The 21,588-nt window shown below is 40.9% G+C and overlaps 1 protein-coding gene across 1 annotated transcript in view; it reads left to right on the plus strand.

Moving 5' to 3' along the window:
* Positions 1 to 3,332: 3,332 nt before the first annotated feature.
* The window catches only part of PROS1 (protein S), a 76,568-nt gene continuing 58,312 nt past the window's right edge, over positions 3,333 to 21,588 (plus strand). The window contains exon 1 of the mRNA XM_036445123.2: positions 3,333 to 3,804. Coding sequence (XP_036301016.2) covers positions 3,348 to 3,804 — 457 coding nt within the window. The 5' untranslated portion in view covers positions 3,333 to 3,347. The remainder of the gene's footprint in view (positions 3,805 to 21,588) is intronic.

The following is a 21,588-nucleotide window of genomic DNA, read 5'->3' on the forward strand; positions in this document are numbered from 1 at the left end:
CCAGACTGTGAGAAGGGGCTGGCCGGGCTGAGGGACCCCCCACTCCAGTGCATAAATTTTCATGCACTGGGCCCCTAGTCTCTCAATAATAACCCTAAATGTAAATGAATTAAAAGCTCCAATTAAAAGGGTAGGGTAGCTGAATGGATACAAAAACATGACCCATCCATATGCTGTCTACAGGAGATCCACCACCTCAAAACAAAAGACACACACAGGATGAAAGTTAAGGGATGGGAAAAAATTTTCGATGCAAATGGAAAAAAAAAAAAGTTAGAGTAGCAATACTCATATCTGACAAAACAGACTTTAAAAGCAGCATGCTAAGGGAAACAAGTCAGTCAGAGAAAGATAAATATCATATGATCTCACTCATTTGTGGAATATAATCCTATATAATAAAAGGGTAATATGCAAATAAACTGAACTGCAGGACAACTGAAAAACTAATCAAAGCATAATATGTGAATGATATGCTATGACTGCTCAATTGCTCGCTATGATGTGCACTGACCATCAGGGGCCAGAGAGGTCAACCAGCTGCTATGATGTGTATAGACCACCAGAGGGCAGATGCTTCGACTGGTAGGTTAGCTTGCTTCTGGGGTCTGGCAGATCAGGACTGAGATGAGCTGGACATGCCCTGGAGCCCTCCTGTGGTCCCTTCTTGGCCTGATCGTGCACTGATGGGGCCCCTCAGCCTGGCCTGTGCCCTCTCACAATTGGTACCCTTCGGGGGATGTCAGAGAGGTGGTTTCGGCCTGATCATGCAGGTCACTCCCCTTGGGAGGGCTCCAGAAGCAGGGTTCGTGGCTGGTGAGCACTGCTGTGGTAGTGTGAGCCTCTCCTAATCGGGACTAATTGGGTGCAAGCCTGCGGCAGGCACAGTGGGGCCGGGATGAGCAGGAGCGGCAGGTACGAGCTGCAGGAGGCATTGGACTGCAGGTTTCGGCCCGATCCTTGCAGGCCACTCAGAGGGACCCCACCGGTGAACAAATTCATGCACCAGGCCTCTAGTCTATAATAATAAAAGTGTAATATACTAATTAAACCAGACAGCTGAACGACCTTCCGGATGATCTTTTGGATGAAGCTGGGGCTGTGAGGGCCGAGGCAGTCACTGCAGCTATGAGGGCCAAGACCCTTGCATGAATTTCGTGCATCAGGCCTCTAGTGAACAACATAATCTGATGAACAAAACTAGAGCCAGAGGGAGGGAAATATTCTATGTAATAAAGAGGTAATATGCAAATTGACCATCATGCCCTCACACAAGATGGCCTCCCCCATGTGGTCAAAAGATGGCCACCACAAGATAGTTGGCAGGGAATGGCAGTTATGGGTGATCAGGCCAGCAGGAAAGGGCAGTTAGGGGTGACCAGGCCAGCGGGGAGGGCAGTTGGGGGTGATCAGGCTAGCAGGGGAGTGGCTGGGAGCCAGCAGTCCTGGATTGTGAGAGGGATGTCCGACTGCCAGGTTAGTCAGACATTCCCCGAGGGGTCCCAGATTGGAGAGGGTGTGGGCTGGGCTGAGGGACACCCCCTTGCCCCAGTGCACCAATTTCATGCGGGCCTCTAGTTCTAGAATATAATAGAAGTAATCCTGTTTTTTGCAGATTTTTAATATTTCCTATAACTTTTTTGGTATCATACTATGTTAGTACAGTTTTGGTAATATTATTATAATACTTAAAATCCTTTTATTCTTGAAATATTAATGTATATTGCATGTAATATTATTATACGTAAGATCATTGTTCTTGAATAATTGGTGTTTATTGCATGTAACATTATTATATTTAAATTCATTTTTCTTGCTATATTGTTTATTGCATATAGCATTATTATATTTAAAATTGTTTTTCTTAAAATAAAAAACCCGAAAAAAAGAGAGTGACTGCCCTGCCACTAATTTGTGTTTGTGTGATTGTACAGAAATATATAATTGAATGAGGATCATGTGACATTTTTGGAAAAAACATATTTAAATTACACAAAATTTTGTACCTATATTTCCATCTATAGATGTGTACATAAATTATTAATTTGCTATAACCTTAAATGGCATTTTTCATTATCATTACTTTGAGATTAGCTTTGCTTTGTAAAAGTGACCATTCCTGTTTGATTTTTAATATTTCTGTTTTTACTGAATATTTTGTTTTATCTTTAAAAATAAAAATTATTAAGGTAGACTTAACAATTAACCCACTGAAGTGATATGCTCATTCATACTTACTTATCAGCATTGGTAGGAAGTAGCCAAGTTACACCTGTCCTCCCAATATTTAAAGAGAGTTTCCTTCCCTGTCTCTTACAGCAATGTACAGATCCATGAATCATTTACAAGAGAATCTCAGTTACTCTATTTTGACTTGTTGTGCTATGTAATAAAATCTAAACTAATATAGTATGTAGCTGATACTAAGACTCAGAAAATTAAATAGTTTGCAAGTAATTTAAAACTTTCATTTGAATAATGACCAGTTTACAAGGGATGTAACTACATTGTTGAAATACATAACAACTGAATTGAATGCAATGGATGAACCTTAAGTAGATCCTGAATAAATTTAAAACACTCTTGGCTGTTTAACCTCAAAGCAGTTATTAGGATGAAAGAAGTTATATGTTATGTGGCTATCTCAACTTTTGTTGTTCTTCTCTTGCTGACTCTGAATTTCCCAAAGAACAAATTTCTAGGGAGGACTGGATTGCACAGCAGGAAAGGGCAGTTAGGGGTGACCAGGCCAGCAGGGAAGGGCAACATTCACTAGAAGACCTTACATATTTTATTGATGCCATACTCAGCAGTGAGGTATTATGGGAATATAATCCATTTTGGGAAATCTGTATAATTTTCGACTTGTAAGACCTATCTGCATTTTATGTGTGTGTAATGTGAGGGTGTTATCAATGTTAAAAAGAAAATCCTGACATGAACACTTACATTAACACTATTATGCCCATTTTACAGCTGATACAACTGAGGCTTGGAGAGGTTAATCCATTTGCTTAAAATGACATAACTAATAAGTGGCAGAGAATTTCGATTTAAATCCAGGCAGTTTAGCTCCACAGGAAGCCTCAAACATTAAATAACACACATTTCAAAGCGGTATGTCTAAACCACACAAAACAGAGGCATATGAAATACACAAAATGAGCTCTGTAAGGTGATGGCATTTGACACATGCTCTTTTTCCCATCAAAACATTATCCCTCCATAGTTGTTTTATACCATCCACAAAATGAAAATGTGGATGATCAAAACGATTCCCTTTGCTTCCCTTGTCTCTGTTGTCTCCAGTCTCAGAGTTGCTTCACTCACTGCTTGATTTTCAGTTCATGTCCTCACCCCCGTTGTCCCTCTCTCTCTCTCTGTTTCTCTTCCAAGCAGGGATCCCCCTTCCCCTGAGTCCCCCAGTCCTCCCCGTCCTCCCCGTCCTCCCGCCACGCCGCCTCCCCCTCGCCGCTGGAGCTCCGCACTCGGTCCGCCTCCCCCGCGCGGCAGCGGCCCCTCGGGAGCCCGGGAGCACTCGCGGGGCCGGGAGCCAGGAGCGGCCTCCCTCCCGGCGTTTGGTGTTTACCAGCCGCGGGCCCTGCCCCCGCTCCCAGCTTCCTGGAAATGTCCGCCTTATCGCTCCCCGCGGGGGGCCGGGGCGGGCGGCTCTCCGCCCCCGGCTCCGGCTCGGGCTCCGGCGCCGGCTCGGCCCGCAGTCCGCGCCCGGCCCGGCCATGAGAGTCCTCGGAGCCGCGCTGCTGGCGGGCCTGGCCCTCGTGCTGCCCGCCGCCGAGGCGAACTGTGAGTAACCCCGCGCCCGGGCTTCTCCAGCCCCGCGCAGCCCGCGCTCCAGCCTGGCTGGCTGGCTGGAGTTTGCTTCCAAGGGCTGCCGCCTCCTAGGAACTTCCCAGTGCAGACATCCCCTCCGGCTGGTGGGAGCAGCCGTGCATCCGACGGGCAGTGTGAAAGGGGTTGGGGGGCGGGGAGCGGGGGCGCAGGGTCGGGGTGTGCTCTGCTCTGGGAACCCCGTGTGGCTGCCCCAAAGACCCAGGGAAGGACCCGAGTAACGGAGTTAAACTAGGAGTTAGGACGCCTGCCCATTGGCCCCTAAGAGCTGAAGTTCGCAGTCAGAGGACGGGGATGAGCACATTCCAGCAGGAAAGTAGGGGAAAAGGCATCCCGCTGTCTTCCCTTTGTACCCGCGCCTCGCCCCCCCACCAGCACCCCCTGCTGCAGCCTACCCCCCTTTTGCAGTTTCTGGACTTTGAGCTTGGTTTAACTTATGTCAACATTGACAAAAGAATTGTTTTAGGTTGAGTTAAATTTTGCATGGCAGTTGCCACACAGTGTCCGACCTTGAAATCAAAGGGACTGTTAAATATCGTGTTTCTTTGATCACTTTGTACTGAGGGTATTGGACGCAGAGTGCCACTGATCTGAAGTCATGGCATGAGTGTTTTGTCTTTATCTTTGTATTTCTAGTTCTCTAGGTTCCCGTGCTTGGCCTCAAGGCACAGCATTGAGTTTTCTCTGAAAAATAAATGAGGTGTATTAAGGCATTTAGGACATTTCAGTTGTCAGTTAACTCGTTTGCTTTCTAAAGTTTTAAGCATGTTCATTGATTAAAAATGCTTACTTGTACTGTTTTACTCTCAGGAAATGACACGGGACAGATAAACTATGAATTAAAAATAACCTTTAGGTTGCGTAAAGCTCCAATATAAAAACTTCAAAGAAGTAATTTCAGGAGAATTAAATAGGAATTTACTAACATTCCACTAGTTTTTATTACTGCTAGTGATGAATGGGATGCTTTAACTTTCTAATTTAGAGGCTAAAACCTTACTTGTTGATTTTGTGTTAAAGAGCTGTAATAGCAGAACTTCAACACTCAGACCCCTATCATCATTAAGCCTGTGTGGGGACCATAGGCACTTCCTTAAACCTATGTAGGTCATTGGGACAATCAGATATTCGCCTGTTAATTAGTGCTTTGGAGAAGAGAAAGAGGCAAAAGGACTTGCCACACTTCCTGCTTGTCATCACAGGAATTTGCTAGGCCGTTTCTTTTTGTAGAGATTGTTAGAGTTTCACTGAATCTAGGCAGAGTAAAAGAGTGTATGTGTGTGTGTGTGTGTGTGTGTGTACATTGTATGCAGGCATTCAAACCATGTGTATGGAGAAATACAAGTGTTATCTATAGATACTGTTAGAATAGATAAATTAATTCTAACAGGATACATATAAAGACCATATAATCTCTTAATTTAAAAAAATGCGATAGTTTGCCCTGGCCAAGTAGCTGCGTTGGTTAGAGCATCATCCAGATACATCAGGGTTGTGTGTTCAATCCTGATCAGGGAACATACATGAATCAATCAACTAATGCATAAATAAGTGGAATAATCAATGTTTCTCTCTTTGCCCCTCCCTCATTTCCTCTCTCTGTAAAAATCAATCCATAAAAAATTGTTTTGAAAGTTTAATTGGATTAAAAATTATCTTGGTTTACTGATGAGAAAATGTGATACAGATGGAATTGTTTTACTCTTTAAGATTTTAAATTTGAGATAGAATTAGAACTCTAAAGATTTTATTTATAATTCATGTTTAGTCCATAGAAATATAGTTGATATTTAAAGATAATCAAATCACAGGTTTAGTTTTGAGAGAGCAAGAAATCATCCGGTTCAACCTCTTTGTCTTAACAATAAATTGTTCAGACATGTTAACTGACTTTCTAGACATTTCTAGACCATAGGCAGAGAGAGAGATTTAAAAAATATACTGTCTACATATGTTGTCATTTCTGCTTAAGGGCTGTGGTGAAGAGAAGTAGCAGAAAGGGGATGTCCCATTTTGGCAGTGCTAATTTGTCCACTTCTGAGTGGATGCAGGCTGCCCTAGACATTACGGACTCATATTTTCCTTCTCTTTTTTACTCTTTACCAACTATTACTTTCATTGTTTATCCATCTTTGTCTTTACTTAAAGCCCCTTTATTTCAGAGTCCAAAATGTTGCACTGATGGAGAGATTTTATCAAGGTTAGGTTATGGTTGGGGTTGGTGCTAGAAAACTTAGAAGCGATTTCTGGTATGAAATAGCACCCTATGCCATATTCTCTTACTACTAATTCTATGTATAAAAAATACTGTAATACTTTTCATAATAGACCTTTACTGTCCACTAAGTTTAATAGCCTCTTTATAGGTAAACTAGAGGCCCAGTGCATGAAATTCATGCACTCGGGGGAGAGGGGATCCCTCAGCCCGGCCTGTGCCCTCTCACAGTCTGGGATCCCTCGCTCCTTACCGCCTGCCTGCCTTGCTGCTCCACCACCACCGGTGTGCCAGGCTTCTGGGAGCTCACTGACAACCAGGGGGCAGCTCCTGCATTGTGTATCTGCCCTCTGGTGGTCATTCCACAGTTCAGCCGATTTGCATATTAGGTTTTTATTATATAGGATGTTCTTTATGCATATGTAAATTTTCAAACTATTATGAGAAAAAATATAAGAAGCCTGGTAATACATATATCAGTATTTTTTAGCTACAAGTAACAGCAATGATAAGGGAGGAATGAACAGAGGGAAGAGGGGAGGAAGAGAGGTGAAGGAAGGAAGGGAAGGGAAGGAAATGTAAGGGGAAGGAACAAGGAAAGAAAAGAGAAGAAATAGAAAGGAAAAAGGAATGAAGGAAAAAAGAAGCTGAATGGATTTATTGGAAGGTTACTGTCTGCACGCTGAGTAAACAGTTATAGGGAAGCCAGGGACTGGGGCATTTAGTGGGAACTCCCACACTCACTGTGTTAGGATCTGCCACCATATAACTCACTTCTGACTGCCTTCTAGACTTGTGTGTCTCTACTGATGATTGAAATTCCTAGACAAGAGAGTCTCATCATTTTGGCTTAGCTTATTTCTTTAATCCTGTGATTGACAGCTCTCTAGAATCAGGTAGAGTGCCTGGACAGCTCCCAACTTGCTGGGACGGAAGCAGAAACCAGAGAAGTCTACACATTTTAATGGTACCCTGTACAACACACACACATGACCTCCTTTCTATTAACACCACCTGAAAGTATTTCAAATATTTATAATATTGTGTGCATAAGTAATGTATAACAGAAAGTACCTCCTCTTTAATAGGTTTTGGTCATTATAACCAGAGGGGAAGGCTCACGCTACCATTTCCTACTAAAGTATCCTTGGGTGATGTCCGTGCCTCCTCTAATTCTGTCACGATCCCCTGTCAATGTGGTATGCCTTATGGGCAAAATGATACATTGTAGTGTACCAACACATATTATATGCCAAAATGTAATAATAACAAAGCAGGGAATACAGGTACTCGCTTTAGGGCTTGCCTGTCTCTGTTGGTTATAAGCTTGAATTGGTACTTAGGAGGGACTTCATCCTTCACTACTCAATTCATCTCTCTCTTCCTCTCAGGGAGTTCATCATGCTTGGTTTTTGTCTGCTCCATGAGCTGAATGAACCACACCCTTGAGAAAGAATCTGAGCCCTGTTGTTCCTACCCGTGGATTGCTATATCCATTGCTTCTTTCAGAATTTCTACTGTTTACCATAGTTATCCTGGAGCAGTAACACTCCTAACCCTGATTTATATGTGGCAACAGCACTCCAATTATTGTCACTCCAGAACAATCCTCTTTTCTTTTTTTTTTCAATGAGAATAAGGAACTTTAACTGGCTATAAACCAGGCTCAGCTTCTAATTCAGTAGGAAATATATTAGGTCCCCTCATGAATGTATTGCTTCCTGGTTCCCCAACTTCTAGGTGAGCAGAACCCAGTTATGACGGAAGAAAGTGAAAAATTCCAGAATACATCTTTGAATTAGTTTCTTAGGTCTGTTGGAACAAAGAACCACAACCCCCGCCCTAGCTAGTTTGCTCAATGGGTAGAGCATCAGCCTGCGGACTGAAGGGTCCCAGTTTCAATTCCAGTCAAGGGCAGGTGCCTGGGTTGCTGACTTTATCCCCAGTATGGGGGCATGATCCCCAGTAAGGGGCATGGAGGAGGCAGCCAATCAGTGATTCTCTCTCATCATTGATGTTTTTATCTATCTCTTTTTTTTCCTCTCTCTGAAATCAATAACAATCACAATAACAACAACAACAACAATAATAATAATAATAATAAAAGTACTCCAACCTCAGTGGCTTAAACAATAGAATTCATTATCTCACAGTTTTGGAGGCTAGAAATCTAACATCAAGATTTTATTGTCAAGGGGACTTGGCCCTGAGCCGGTCTGCCTAGGGCCATCTGGTAGGGTGATTTCATGCAGGAAAAATTTCACAATATGGGTCCAGGTGATTTTTAGAGGACATTTATTAAAGCTGGGGACAATGAAACAAGTAAGAGCCTAGAGTAGAAGAAACAACAGGAGAGAGTCAGAGAAAAGGGGATGGTGGGGACAGGTTCGGGGTTAGCCTGGAATGAGCTGTCTCTCCCCATTGCTCACTGGTTGCAGGCCTCATGGGACCCCTTAGAGTGTAGGAGATGCATGCCTATGGGGAAGGAAAGGCTTGGCATGCTCCTGGTAGGGAGAGGGCTGCTGGGACCTTTGTTTTGAGGGTGTTTAAAAGCTGAGAGTTTAGCCCTGGCCGGTTTGGCTCAGAGGATAGAGGATAGAGCATCAGCCTGCAGACTGAAGGGTCCTGAGGTCGATTCTGGTCAAGGGCACATGCCCAGGTTGCGGGCTCCATCCACAGTAGGGGGCATGCAGGAGGCAGCTGATCAATGGTTCTCTCTCATCATTTATGTTTTTATCTCTCCCTCTCCCTTCTCTGAAATCGATAATAAAAATAAATAAAAGTAAAAGCTGAGAATTTAGGGGAATTTCTCAATAGAATATTCATCAGTTTCATGCTGATGTGCCAAAATAAGATTCATTCTCTTAACTTCATTTGTGCTTGGGTATGGTTGGCACAAATGGTACTAATTGGATTCCTGCTATCTGCCTGAGTAGGTTGATTTAGGCTGTTTACCCTCTGGTTGAAGAGAAGTGTAAACTGTTTACTCTTTTTTTTTTTTTTTTTTTTAAATGATTGATTCCATTCATAGATTGCGCTTTCTTTTTTTTATTTTTTATTTTATTTTATTGATTTTGTACAGAGAGGAAGGGAGAGAGATAGAGAGCTAGAAACATCGATGAGAGAGAGTCATCGATCAGCTGCCTCTTGCACACCCCCCACTGGGGATATGCCCGCAACCAAGGTACATGCCCTTGACCGGAATCGAACCCAGGACCCTTCATTCCCCAAGCTGACGCTCTATGCATTGAGCCAAACTGGTCTCAGCTAAACTGTTTACTCTTAAGTGTCTTTGGTTACAGAAGATAGGATTTTGCAATTTACTAGATGATTATAAACTGCTTGGCTTTTAATGATCTCTCTGTCTCCCTATTCAGCTTGACCTGGCTTCCTAGCCTGTCTCAAAAGTGTCAGCAGGCTCCCGGTGATTTTTATTTATTTATTTATTTATTTATTTATTTATTAACATTTTTTTAAAAAATAAATCTTTATTGTTCAGATTATTACAAATGTGATCCTCTTCCCCCCCTCAATTGCTCCCCTTCACCAGGTTCCCACCCCACCCTCTGTCCTTTCCCCATCCCCCATTGTCCTCATCCATAGGTGCACAGTTTTTGTTCAGTCTCTTCCCGCACCCCCACTCCCCTTTTCCCTGAGAATCCTCAGTCCACTCCCCTTCCATACTTCTGATTCTATTATATTCAATAGTTAATATTGTTCATCAGATTTTTAAATTCCCTTGGTTTTAAGATTGACTTGTTGATAGCTACGTATTTGTTGATCATAATTTTTATCTTTATCTTCTTCCTCTTCCTAAATAACCTCCTTCAGCAATTCATATAATTCTGGTTTGGTGATGATGAACTCTTTTAGCTTTTTTTTATTTGTGAAGCTCTTTATCTGTCCTTTGATTCTGAGTGATAGCTTTGCTGGGTAGATTATTTTTGGCTGTAGGTTCTTGTTATTCATCACCTTGAATATTTCTTGCCATTCCTATCTGGCCTGCATGGTTTCTGTTGAGAAATCAGCTGACAATCTTATGGGTGCTCCTTTATAGGTCACTACCTGCTTTTCTCTTGCTGCTTTTAATATTCTCTCTTTGTCTTTTGCTCTTGGAATTTTAATTATGATATGTCTTGGTGTGGTCCTCCTTGGATTCCTTTTGTTTGGGGTTCTGCTGGCTTCCTGGACTTGTAAGTCTATTTCTTTCCCCAGGTGGGGGAAGTTTTCTGTCACTATTTCTTCTAGTACTCTTTCGGTATCTTGCTCTCTCTCTTCTGGAATCCCCATAATTCTGATGTTGGTTCGCTTGAAATTGTCCCAGAGGTTTCTTACACTAACTTCAACTTTCTGGATTCTCTTATCTTCTCCCTCTGCAGAGGAGTGTCCTCTGGCTCTTTGTGTTCTAAATCTTTGTCTTGATTCTTGCGATCTTCCAGTCTGTTTTTAGGACTTTGTGTAATACTTTTTATTTCAGACAATGTTTTCTTCATTTCTTGTTGATCCCTTATTATTTCTATATAGTTGCTCCCTTTTCATATCCTCATAGGTCTCATTTATTTTATCGGCCTTTTTAAGGATATTGTTGAATAACCTTATAACTGCAGTTTTGAACTCAATGTCCAATCTTTTCTTTTCCTCCATCTCCTTCCTTTGTGTCCTTCTTCTTGTCTGCATTTTAGTTATTTCCCTGATTTGATGGAATAGCTTTGTGTGCTAGGTGTTCTGGTAGAGCCCAGTAGCACAGCCTTCTCAGTTACCTGCAGTGGACAGTCTTGGTGTAGCCCTTTGTGGGCTGTGTGTGCAGTCTTGTTGTTAAGCCTTGCTTATTGTTGGTATCACTGGGAAGCGTTGATCTCCAACCCAATTGGCTGTGAGGATCAGCAGTGTCTCAGCTAGGAGGGTTTCCGTACTCTGCTTGAATAGGGTGGGGTCTCGGGGTGGCGCAGACAATCTTTGGTTCCCTGTCAGTCTTGCCTTAGAAAAGTCCTGTTCCTGGAGAGTTTTGGAAGATTGGTTGCAGGCACGCGCGCACCTCTTTGGTAAAGGTGCAGACAAGCTTTGGATTCCTGCAAGTCCCTCCTTAGAGAAAGCCAGCTGTGCTCAGCCACAGGTAGGGCAGAGTCTCGGGTTGGTGCAGACAAACTTTGTTTTCCCTTCGGCTCCTCCCCAAGTCCCGCAGTAATGGCCTCTGGCTTCACACACCTCCAAGAGATCTCTGCCCACTGCCTGACAGTCTGGCCTCTCCCTGTCTGGGGCCGTTTATCAGAGCAATAGGGTGATTCTGTTTTCCTCTCGGACAAGAAAGCCAGCCGCGTTAGCTGTTGGCCCTCTCCGCGCCAGGAGTAAGCCAGTAGCGAACTCAGCCCGGCCCGCCCTCTCTGCGTGCAGGGAGTAAGCCAGCAGCAATCTCGGTCCGGCCCTTCCTCTCCGCACCGGGATTAAGCCAGCGCCTTTTCGCGCACACAGTTCTCCGTACCTTCACAGTTCCTAAGGTTCAGCGTGCCTTCTCTCTCCTTCCCAGATGGCAGAGCCTCCTCTCAGCCAGCCGTCTGGCGCTTCAGGGCAATGCCTCCCCTGTTTTTCAGTTCTAAATTCAAATTTGTTGTGGTAGGCTGCATTCGAGTGTCTACCCTATGCCGCCATCTTGGTTTCTCTCCCGGTGATTTTTAGAGGACATTTATTAAAGCTGGGGACAGTGAAACAAGAAGAGCCCACGATAGAAGAAACAACAGGAGAGAGACTAGGCCAGGAAATGAGCCCAGTCTGGGCTTCTTTGACTCACTAAGAAGTCAGAGAAAAGGGGATCGTGGGTACAGGTTCAGGGAGTTAGCCTGGAATGAGCTGAGGAAGAGGAGGGAGAATCTGTTCCATGCTTCTCTTCTAGATTCTGGTTTCAAAAGACATTCTCCCTATCTTCACATCATCTTTGTTCTGTACACATCTGTCTGTTCCATATTTCCTCTCTTGGTAAGAACACAGTTATAGTTGATTAGCTACTACCCTTATGACCTTGTCTTTCCTTGTCATCTGCATAGTTTCTATTTCCAGATTTGGTCATGTTCACAAGTACTCGGGAATTAGGTGTTCACTACCTTTATAGGGGACACAGTTGAAACCATAACAGTCATTAATCATGACAATTACCATATTTTCCTTGTGTAAGATGCCCTCCTCCACTTTTCCAACCCAAAATTAAGAAATCAATATTTTAAACATAAAACAGAACACATTTTTATTCATTTATGTTTTTATTTTTTGACATCTTTATGGGCTCAGAACGCTCAGGTCCTTGTTGCATCTGCACACTCTCCACCTCCACCTCCAATTATGGCATCAGCTGACATCAGTAACAATAGGCTTATGATTGGAGGAAGCCTGTTTGACCAGGTGTGGGCAGCTAAGCACCTGTGCGGCTCCCTCCTCGGCTGACTTCCGTGTATAAGATGCCACTTGATTTTCAGTTTAACTATTTTAGGAAAAAATACCGTGTTTCCCCGAAAATAAGGCATCCTCCGAAAATAAGACCTAGCTCATGGAAAGATAAGACATTCCCTGAAAATAAGACCTAGCGCAACTGTGGGAGAAAAAATTAATATAAGACACATGTATAAGGGTGGCATCTTATACATGGAAAAATGTGGTATTTATGTCTTCCTACCTGCATTTCTGACTTATATATTTTGGCTTCAGGGAAAAGAGTACCATATATGAATGATTGCTAGTATTGAGAAGTTATTACTTTTTTTTTTTTTTTTTTGACTACTGTGGAAGATGGTGTTGTATCACAAAAGGCAGTAACTGAATCCTCAGTAATTGGTTAGTCTATCATTCCTTGAGGCTACCTCCTTTAAGGCATTAGAGTATATAATAAGGACAATGAAAACCATAATACTCATCCCATTCAATTATTTCCTTAATTAGTTAATTCCTTAGTTAAAGGCAATTTTGTGTGGCTTAGCATAAAGCCTGGAATTAGTCTACCAATAGTGGTACTGACAGAAAAATTTAACCTAAATAAAGAAAAATGCCTCTATCTCTGAGCACAAATTCTGTTCCTTCCTGATAGAAAAGCCCTAACTAATCAACCACCCACTAGGTACCTGGTTGGATTAATATATATATATATGTGTGTGTGTGTGTGTGTGTGTGTGTGTGTGTGTGTATATATATATATATATGTATGTATATATTATTGATTTTGTTTTACAGAGAGGAAGGGAGAGGGATAGGAGATTTAGAAACATCATTGAGAGAGAAACATCAATCAGCTGCTTCCTGTACACCCCGTATTGGGGATGTGTCCGCAACCAAGATACATGCCCTTGACTGGAATCGAACCTGGGACCCTTGAGTCTGCAGGCCGATGCTCTATCCACTGAGCCAAACCGGTCAGGGCCCTGGTTGGATTTTGCAATACATCCAGGGCTGAGTCTCACCTGGAGCTCTTCTAAGCTCACTGACTGGTGGCAGAACTCAGTTTTTGGCAGCTGCAGGACAGAGGCCCTCAGACCCTTGTCTCTCCCTTCTATTTCTGATATGGCAAATGAGGCTCATAATCTGGAGGCTTTCAGATTATTTCCTCCAACTGACCTTTCCCTGGCTCTCTTCTCAGAGAGGGTCATTCTCCATCTTCTCTTCCCTGTGGTCTTTTCCCATGCAAGTCCTCTTGTTTGGAGGATGTCCCTTTTATAGTCCTCCTACAAGCATCCCAGGTGTTCTGTCTAAAGCAGTGGTCTCAACCTTCCTAATGCCAAGACCCTTTAATACAGTTCCTCATGTTGTGGTGACCCCCAACTGGTGAGCCAAACTGGTTAGGGCTGTCCTTTTTCTTGATTGCTATTTTTGAATACTGTATTTCAGATATATTTGGGGCTATTTATTTCACTCTTTTGCTTTACTGGTAATTTTATTAAGGAATAAACAGAAGTATTCTGTCTCTATCTTCTATCTGTCCACCTATCTATCATCTATCTATACATTTTTGCTTTCTTTAGAGTCCTCTGATTCTTAGAATTAACAAAGGAGCAAATAAGCACTTAGTAAATAACTTCTGTTGCAAGCATTAAACTATTTTAAAATTCTCATAATCTTTATTACTTTTGATAAGATATGCTATAATATCTTTAATAACACTTTAATCTCCAAATTAACAAATCCTAGTAGTTTAGCAAAATAAGAGTTGATTTCTTTCTTTCTTTTCTTTCTTCTTTTTTTTTTTTTAATAATACATTTTTATTGATTTCAGAGAGGAAGGGAGAGGGAGAGAGAAACATCATGATGAGAGATGATCATTGCTTGGCTACTTCCTGCATGCCCCCTACTGGAGATTGAAACAGAAACTCAAGCATAAGCCCTTGACCTGAATGCCCCTGCAACCAGGGCAAGAGCCTTTGAACGGAATTGAACCTGGGATCCTTCAGTCCACAGACTGATGTTCTATCCACTGACCCGAACAGGCTAGGGCAAGAGTTTATTTCTTAATTTTATAAAGTCCGATTTGGTTTTTGTAAATCTCTTCCATCTTTAGTTATACTGTCTGGAACACATGGCCTCGAATGTCCCTGCAAGAAAAGAGAGCGAAAGAGGAGATTTATGTGTCCTTTATGGTCTTAGCACGGAAGTGACCAGACTCACTCTTGCTTAGAGTTCAGATAGCCACATCCCAAGGCAGCACATGGAGTATTTGGTCAGCATTGTTTCTGTTACAGATATTTTTCTTCAAAGATTAAGATGCTAAGATTACGGTTCCTTTCTCTAAGGGAGGTGCAAATATTTACTGCCTATTTAAACTTTGGTCATATATATTCCAAAGTGTGAGGTTGTTGCAACTATGTGAAAAAAAATGTGTGATAGACAGAGGGCACCATTAACTATGCCTATTATGACATAACACCTGGGGGCTTAGTATAATGACATTGAGTTGGTTGTTAATGTCGCAGGATGAAAAATAATATGGTAATAGCTGAAACTGAAATTACTCCTCTGGTGAAACTGCTATTATTTTAGAAATTACCTTCAACAATGAGTTACATTTAGAAAGTGAAGTTCTGTAAACACGGTCTATAACTTTGCTACTCAAGCGGGACCCATGGACCAGCAGCAGCAGCAGCAGCATTTCCTAGGAGCTCATTGGAAATGAAGTATCTCTGGCCCCATTCCAGACCTGCTGGTTCAGAATATGCATTTTAACAAGACCCCCAGGTAACTCCTCTGCACTTAAAGTTTGAATCACGTGGTCCATAAGGGGATAGCAGGGAAGATAGACCAATGGTTCTGGATGAGAAGTGAACAGATTGCATGGATGGCAGTAGGGGGCAACTAGGGAGAGAAAAGGGGAAAAGATGTCAGAGAAGAGAGAAAAGAAGCTGAGCCACAGAGAATGCAACTGCTGTGGAAAGTCTCCCGTCACAGATTGTTAGATGCCAGGTGGACACAGAATTTTAGGAACTGGCATATCTAGGTCTCAACTTTAAGTTGCAAAAGTTGCTTTAAATGTAAACTGCAGCCCTTCCCACCTGCTGCCTGCCCCTAGGGTTTCTTCAGAAGAGGTTGATTTTGCCCTAGCCGGTTTGACTCAGTGGATAGAGTGTTGGCCTGTGGACTGAGGGGTCCCAGGTTTGATTCTGGTCAAGGACACATACCTTGGTTGTAGGCTCCTCTCCAAACTGGGCCCTGGTCAGGGTGCATATAGGTGACAACCAACTGATGTGTTTCTCTCACATCAATATTTCTCTCTGTTTTTCATCCTTCCACTCTAAAAATCAATGGAAAAATATCCTTGGGTGAGGATTAAAAAAAAAAAAAGAGAGATTGATTTCCACATCTAGGTTGATTAAGAATGAAGAGAGTAGTGAGATGAAGGGCTTAGGGAAAGCTAGCATACAAAGCCACAGTGACCATAAAAACAACAACACCACAGCTCCAAAAGATTGCAGATGCAGATGTCTTGAGAGAAATTGTATCAACTAGGGGGTTCCTGTTTTATGTCACCATTCAGTGAATTAAAACTGACAGGATGATATCTGACATTAGTAAAACTAAATTTTTTTTTTTTTTTTTTTTTTTTTTTTTTCCACAGAGAGGAAAGGAGAGGTATAGAGAGTTAGAAACATCAATGAGAGAGAAACATCTATCAGCTGCCTCCTGCACACCCCCTATTGGGGATGTGCCTGCAACCAAGGTATATGCCCTTGACCAGAATCGAACCTGGGACCCTTCAGTCCACAGGCTGAGGCTCTATCCACTGAGCCAAACCAGTTAGGGCTAATTTATCTTATTTATTTATTTATTTAAAAAATTTAATAAATCTTTATTGTTCAGATTATTACAGTTGTTTCTCCTCCCCCCACCCCCCCATAGCTCTCCTCCACCTAGTTTCTACCCCACCCTCTGCCCTTACCTGCCCCCCCACCCCCGTCCTCATCCATAGGTGTATGATTTTTGTCCAGTCTCTTCCCCGTACCCCCCACACAGACACTCTTTTCCCCTTGAGAATTATCAATCCTCTCCCATTCTATGACCTTGATTCTATTATATTCACCAATTTATTTTGTTCCTCAGATTTTTAATTCACTTGACTTTTAGATTCACTTGTTGATAGATATGTATTTGTTGTTCATAGTTTTTCAAAAATATATTTTATTGAATTTTTACAGAGAGGAAGAGAGAGGCATAGAGAGTTAGAAACATTGATGAGAGAGTAACATTGATCAGTTGCCTCTTGCACAACCCCTATTGGGGTTGTGCCCGCAACCAAGGTACATGGCCTTCACCGGAATTGAACCTGGGACCTTTCAGTCTGCAGACCGATGCTCTATCCACTGAGCCAAACCGGTTTCGCCAATAATTTTTATCTTTACTTTTTTCTTCTTTTTCATCTATTTAAAGAATACCTTATATAATACTGTTTGGTGGTGATGAACTCCTTTAGCTTTTTCTTATCTGTGAAACTCTTTATCTGCCCTTCAATTCTGAATGATAACTTTTCTGGATAGAGTAATCTTGGTTGTAGGTTCTTGCTATTCATCACTTTGAATATTTCTTGCCACTCCCATCTGACCTGCATAGTTTCTGTTGAGAAATCAGCTGATAATCATATGGGTGCTCCCTTATAGGTAACTGTTTTTTTCTTGCTGCTTGTAAGATTCTCTCTTTGTCTTTTGCCCTTGGCATTTATTTTATTTATTTTATTTTTATTTTTTAAAAATATATTTTATTGATATTTTACAGATAGGAAGAGACAGAGAGCTAGAAACGTCAATGAGAGAGAAACATCAACCAGCTGCCTCTTGCACACCCCCCACCGGGGCTGTGCCCACAACCAATGCACATGCCCTTTGCCAGAATCTATCCCGGGACCCTTCAGTCCGCAGACCGACGCTCAACCACTGAGCCAAACCGGTTTCGGCTGCCCTTGGCATTTTAATTATGATGTGTCTTGGTGTGGTCCTCTTTGGATTCTTTTTGTTTGGGGTTCTGTGCGCTTACTCGACTTGTAAGTCTATTTCTTTCATCAGGGGGGGAAGTTTTTGGTCATAATTTCTTCAAATAGGTTTTCAGTATTGTTCTCTCTCTCTTCTCTGGGACTCCCATAATTCTGATGTTGGTACGCTTGAAGTTGTCCCAGAGGCTTCTTATACTATCTTCAAATTTTCTGGATTCTCTTCTGTTCTTGCTTCTCTGGAGGAGTGTCCTTTGCTTCTTTGTATTCCAAATCTTTGACTTGATTCTTGCATTCCTCTAGTCTGCTGTTGAGTCACTGTATAATATTTTTTATTTCAGTCAGTATGTGTTTAATTTTCATATTGGTCCTTTTTCATATCCTCGAGGGTCTTGTTAAATTTATTGGTCTTTTCTAGGAAATTCTTGAAAAATCTTATAACCGTGGTTTTGAACTCTATGTCCAGTCATTTGTTCTCCTCCATTTCTTTCGTTTGTAATCTGTTTCCTTGTCTCCTCATTTTCGCTGCTTCCCTGAGTTGGTAGGGTGGTTTTGAGTGCTACGGTGTCCTATATGGTTCAATGGGTCAGTCTCCCAGTTACCTGAGGTGGATACTCTTGGTGCACCCCTTTGTGGACTGTGTGTACAGCTTGTTGTAGTTAAGTCTTGATTCTTGTTGGTGTCACTATTAGGAATTGTCCTCCAGGTCATTTGGCTCTGAGGACCTGCTGTGTCTCAGCTTTTCAGCGTTTGTGCTCCTTTCTCTTTCCTTCTAGTTGTAAACCTTCCACTCAGTCAGCTATCCCATAGTTCTGGGTGATAGATGTTTTGTTTTTTAGTTGTAGTTTTGAAATTGTTGTGTGAGGCTGGAGTTTAGTTGTTTCCCTTTGCCACCATTTCTTGCAAAATTATCTTTTTTAAAAAAAATATTTTTTTATTTTAGAGAGGAAGAGCGAAAGAGAGAAAGATAGAAACATCAATGATGAGAGAGAATCATTGATCAGCTGTTTCATGCATGCCCCCCACTGGAAATTTGAGCCTGCAACCAGGGTATGTGCCCTGACCAGGAATCCAAATGTGACCTTCTGGTTCATAGATTGATGCTCAACTACTGAGCCATGTTGGCCAGGCAGCAAAACTAAATTATCTTTAAGTTTGCCATGTTCTGTTTTGTTATACTAAAAGAAAAGAATCACCAAAACCAAAACGAAATGGAAAAGAACCACCTTGGTGCAGCAAAAAAAAAATAGTATGTACTACCTCCTGTTATTTTGGGTGAAGCAGATCCTTTTAATCTAAATATTCCTGTTTTATTTATAGTTATTTGGGAAATACATATAATTATTTGGGGAGATGGGCAAGAATTTAATTTTTTATCAAATACTTTAAATTGAAATATATTGGTCCTATAACTGAAAATCTAAGCTGTACAACATGTTAATTTAAAAAATTAAATCTTTATTGTTGAAGCAATATGTTAATTTGATACATTTATGTATTGTAATATGTTGCTATTAAGAATTCAATAATTTTAAATAAGAATATATACTCTATTATGAACTTCCAGTTACAAAATAAGTTAGTCCTTGGGGATACAATGTATAACATGGTGACAATAGTTAATAATAATGTGTTGTATATTTAAAAGTTAAGAGAGTAGAATTTGGAAAGTTCTCAACATACGCAAAAAATTTAACTATTTCAGTGACGGATGTTAACTAGACTTATTGTGGTGATCATTTAAATATATACATATATATCAAGTCATGTTGTACATCTGAAATTAGTATAATGTTATATGTCAATTATATCTCAGAAAAAGGAATAATCTCAGCATAACATAAAAAGATTCCAAGGAAATGGGATAATATTTAATACCGTGTTTCCCCGAAAATAAGACATCCCCTGAAAATAAGACCTAGCGCAACTTTGGGAGAAAAAATTAATATAAGAGACTGTCTTATTTTTGGGGAAACAGAGTAATAGAAAGTAGAGTTATATTGCTTTCTTTATTACTTGCTTTCTTTTTTAAAGAGATTTTTTAACTTTTTTTTTTAGAGAGAGAAGAAAGGAGAGGGAGAGAGTGAAACACTGATGTGAGTGCACAACCCCACCCCCCAATCTCATATCAACCTACCCCTTGGGCATGTGTCTTGATTAGGAATTGAACCAGCAACCTTTCTGTGCATGGGACAACTCCCAAGCAACTGAACCACACACTGGGCACGGCTATTCCTTGTTTACTTAAAAAAACAAAACAAAAACATAATAAATTGTTATTAACTCTATTATGCGGACAGCCCCTTTATTTAAGAGGTTTATTCATATTACATTGTTCTAAATATAGAAATTTAATCCTTCAGGTTTATGGGGAAGTGAAATGTGTACAATTTAAATAGATTCTGAGTATTTCTACGGATGAGTCAAATAATTGGAACTGCATTTCACTGGTTCTAGGCAATCAGTATACGTCTTCTTAGTCCTCTTGTTCTTTTATAAATGGATTTAAAAAAGACACATTCAAGAGCAACGGCTTTTAGATCTTTATTAAAATGGTAAAATTATAACTTCTTGCATTTATATGATATTTTCCATCTTTTAAAATGCTACATTTGGCATTTTCTCATTGAGTTTCATAGCTATTATGAGATTTACTTTCACCACTTTAGGAAAATGTTACTATAACTCCATCTGTAAGTTAGTACCTCCTTTTTCTATTCCTACTTTCATTTAAGCTTCTTGAAGAAATAAACCTGAAGGTCTCTATTTCCTCTCCTCCTACCCTCTCACTGGTATTAGTGACTGGTATTAGTGTGTGTTTTAAATAGATATATTTGTAATGGTTTCAGAGAGCAAGGGAGGGGAGAGTTTGATAGAAACATCAATGATGAAAGAGAATCGCTGGTCAGCTGCCTCCTGCATGCCCCCTAAGGGGATTGAGCCTACAACCTAGGCATGTGCCCTTGATCGGAATTGAACCTGGGACCCCTCAGTCCATAGGCTTGCTTTCTATCAACTGAGCCAAACCAACTTGGCAATGGTGATCCTAATGTAAAACAAACTATACATTTTAATTTCATCCTAAGTAATAGTAATTACTAATAATTATCCTATATAATAAAAGCATAGTATGCAAAGTGTCACTCAACCACGAATTCTTCTGAGAGTTTGGCCAGGGGACAGGGCTGGTCAGGGGAAGGGAGGGAGGTCCTGGCAGGCAGCCGGGGGAAGGGAGGGAGTATTGGCCAGATGCTGCTAGCCACGAGGGACCCTACAGTACTAAGTTCCATGCACTGCGCCTCTAGTTATTAATCAGTGCTTTGCAACGTTTGACATTGTTGAAATTTATCTCTTTGAAATTAACCTCCTTTTATATTTATAAACAGGATACTTTTCAAATTTTCTTTCTCTACATATGTTACTAAATCTGCTTCTATTGTTTTGATGATCTCTGCTTTTCCTTAAATGTTAGTTTATGTCAGTTTCCTGAGGTTCTATATTGAGATTCTGTTCTCATTGATCAGTAGCTTAAACTACTAACTATAGTCTACTGATTCCTAACATTTTTATTATTTATTTATTTGTTAGGGTAATTTATTTTTAAATTCTGCAAGACTGTTGGCTTTATTTTAATTTTTCATTCCAGTAATCCTTGCTTCATATAATCTTACTTGGAAACTCTCTAATGCATCTTCTTATAAGGACACTACTTCATTAGGATCTGGGCCCCACCTTTATAATCTCATTTAACTTAATCACTTCTTTAGAATCCCATCTCCAAATACAGCCACACTGGGAATTATAGCTTCCACATATGAATTTCTGGAAGAAGCAAACATTCAGTTCATAATGACCATCAAGTAGAACACAAATGCTTATTTTATTATTTTATTACTATGGAAGAAAACAAGTACACTTTATATTTTGTCTGAGTGGCTTTTTTAAAAAGTGGCCTTGAGTTTCTATATGTTACATGCACCTTCCCTTATAACTTGTTTTATTTTCCTTGACTCCTTATATACCAGTCATTTTCTCTTTTTTCTTAATAAGTTATCATTTTATTCCATTGTTATTTAGACTC

The sequence above is a fragment of the Pipistrellus kuhlii genome, unplaced genomic scaffold (assembly GCF_014108245.1).
Source record: "Pipistrellus kuhlii isolate mPipKuh1 unplaced genomic scaffold, mPipKuh1.p scaffold_m20_p_2, whole genome shotgun sequence".
Taxonomy (NCBI): Eukaryota; Metazoa; Chordata; class Mammalia; order Chiroptera; family Vespertilionidae; genus Pipistrellus; species Pipistrellus kuhlii.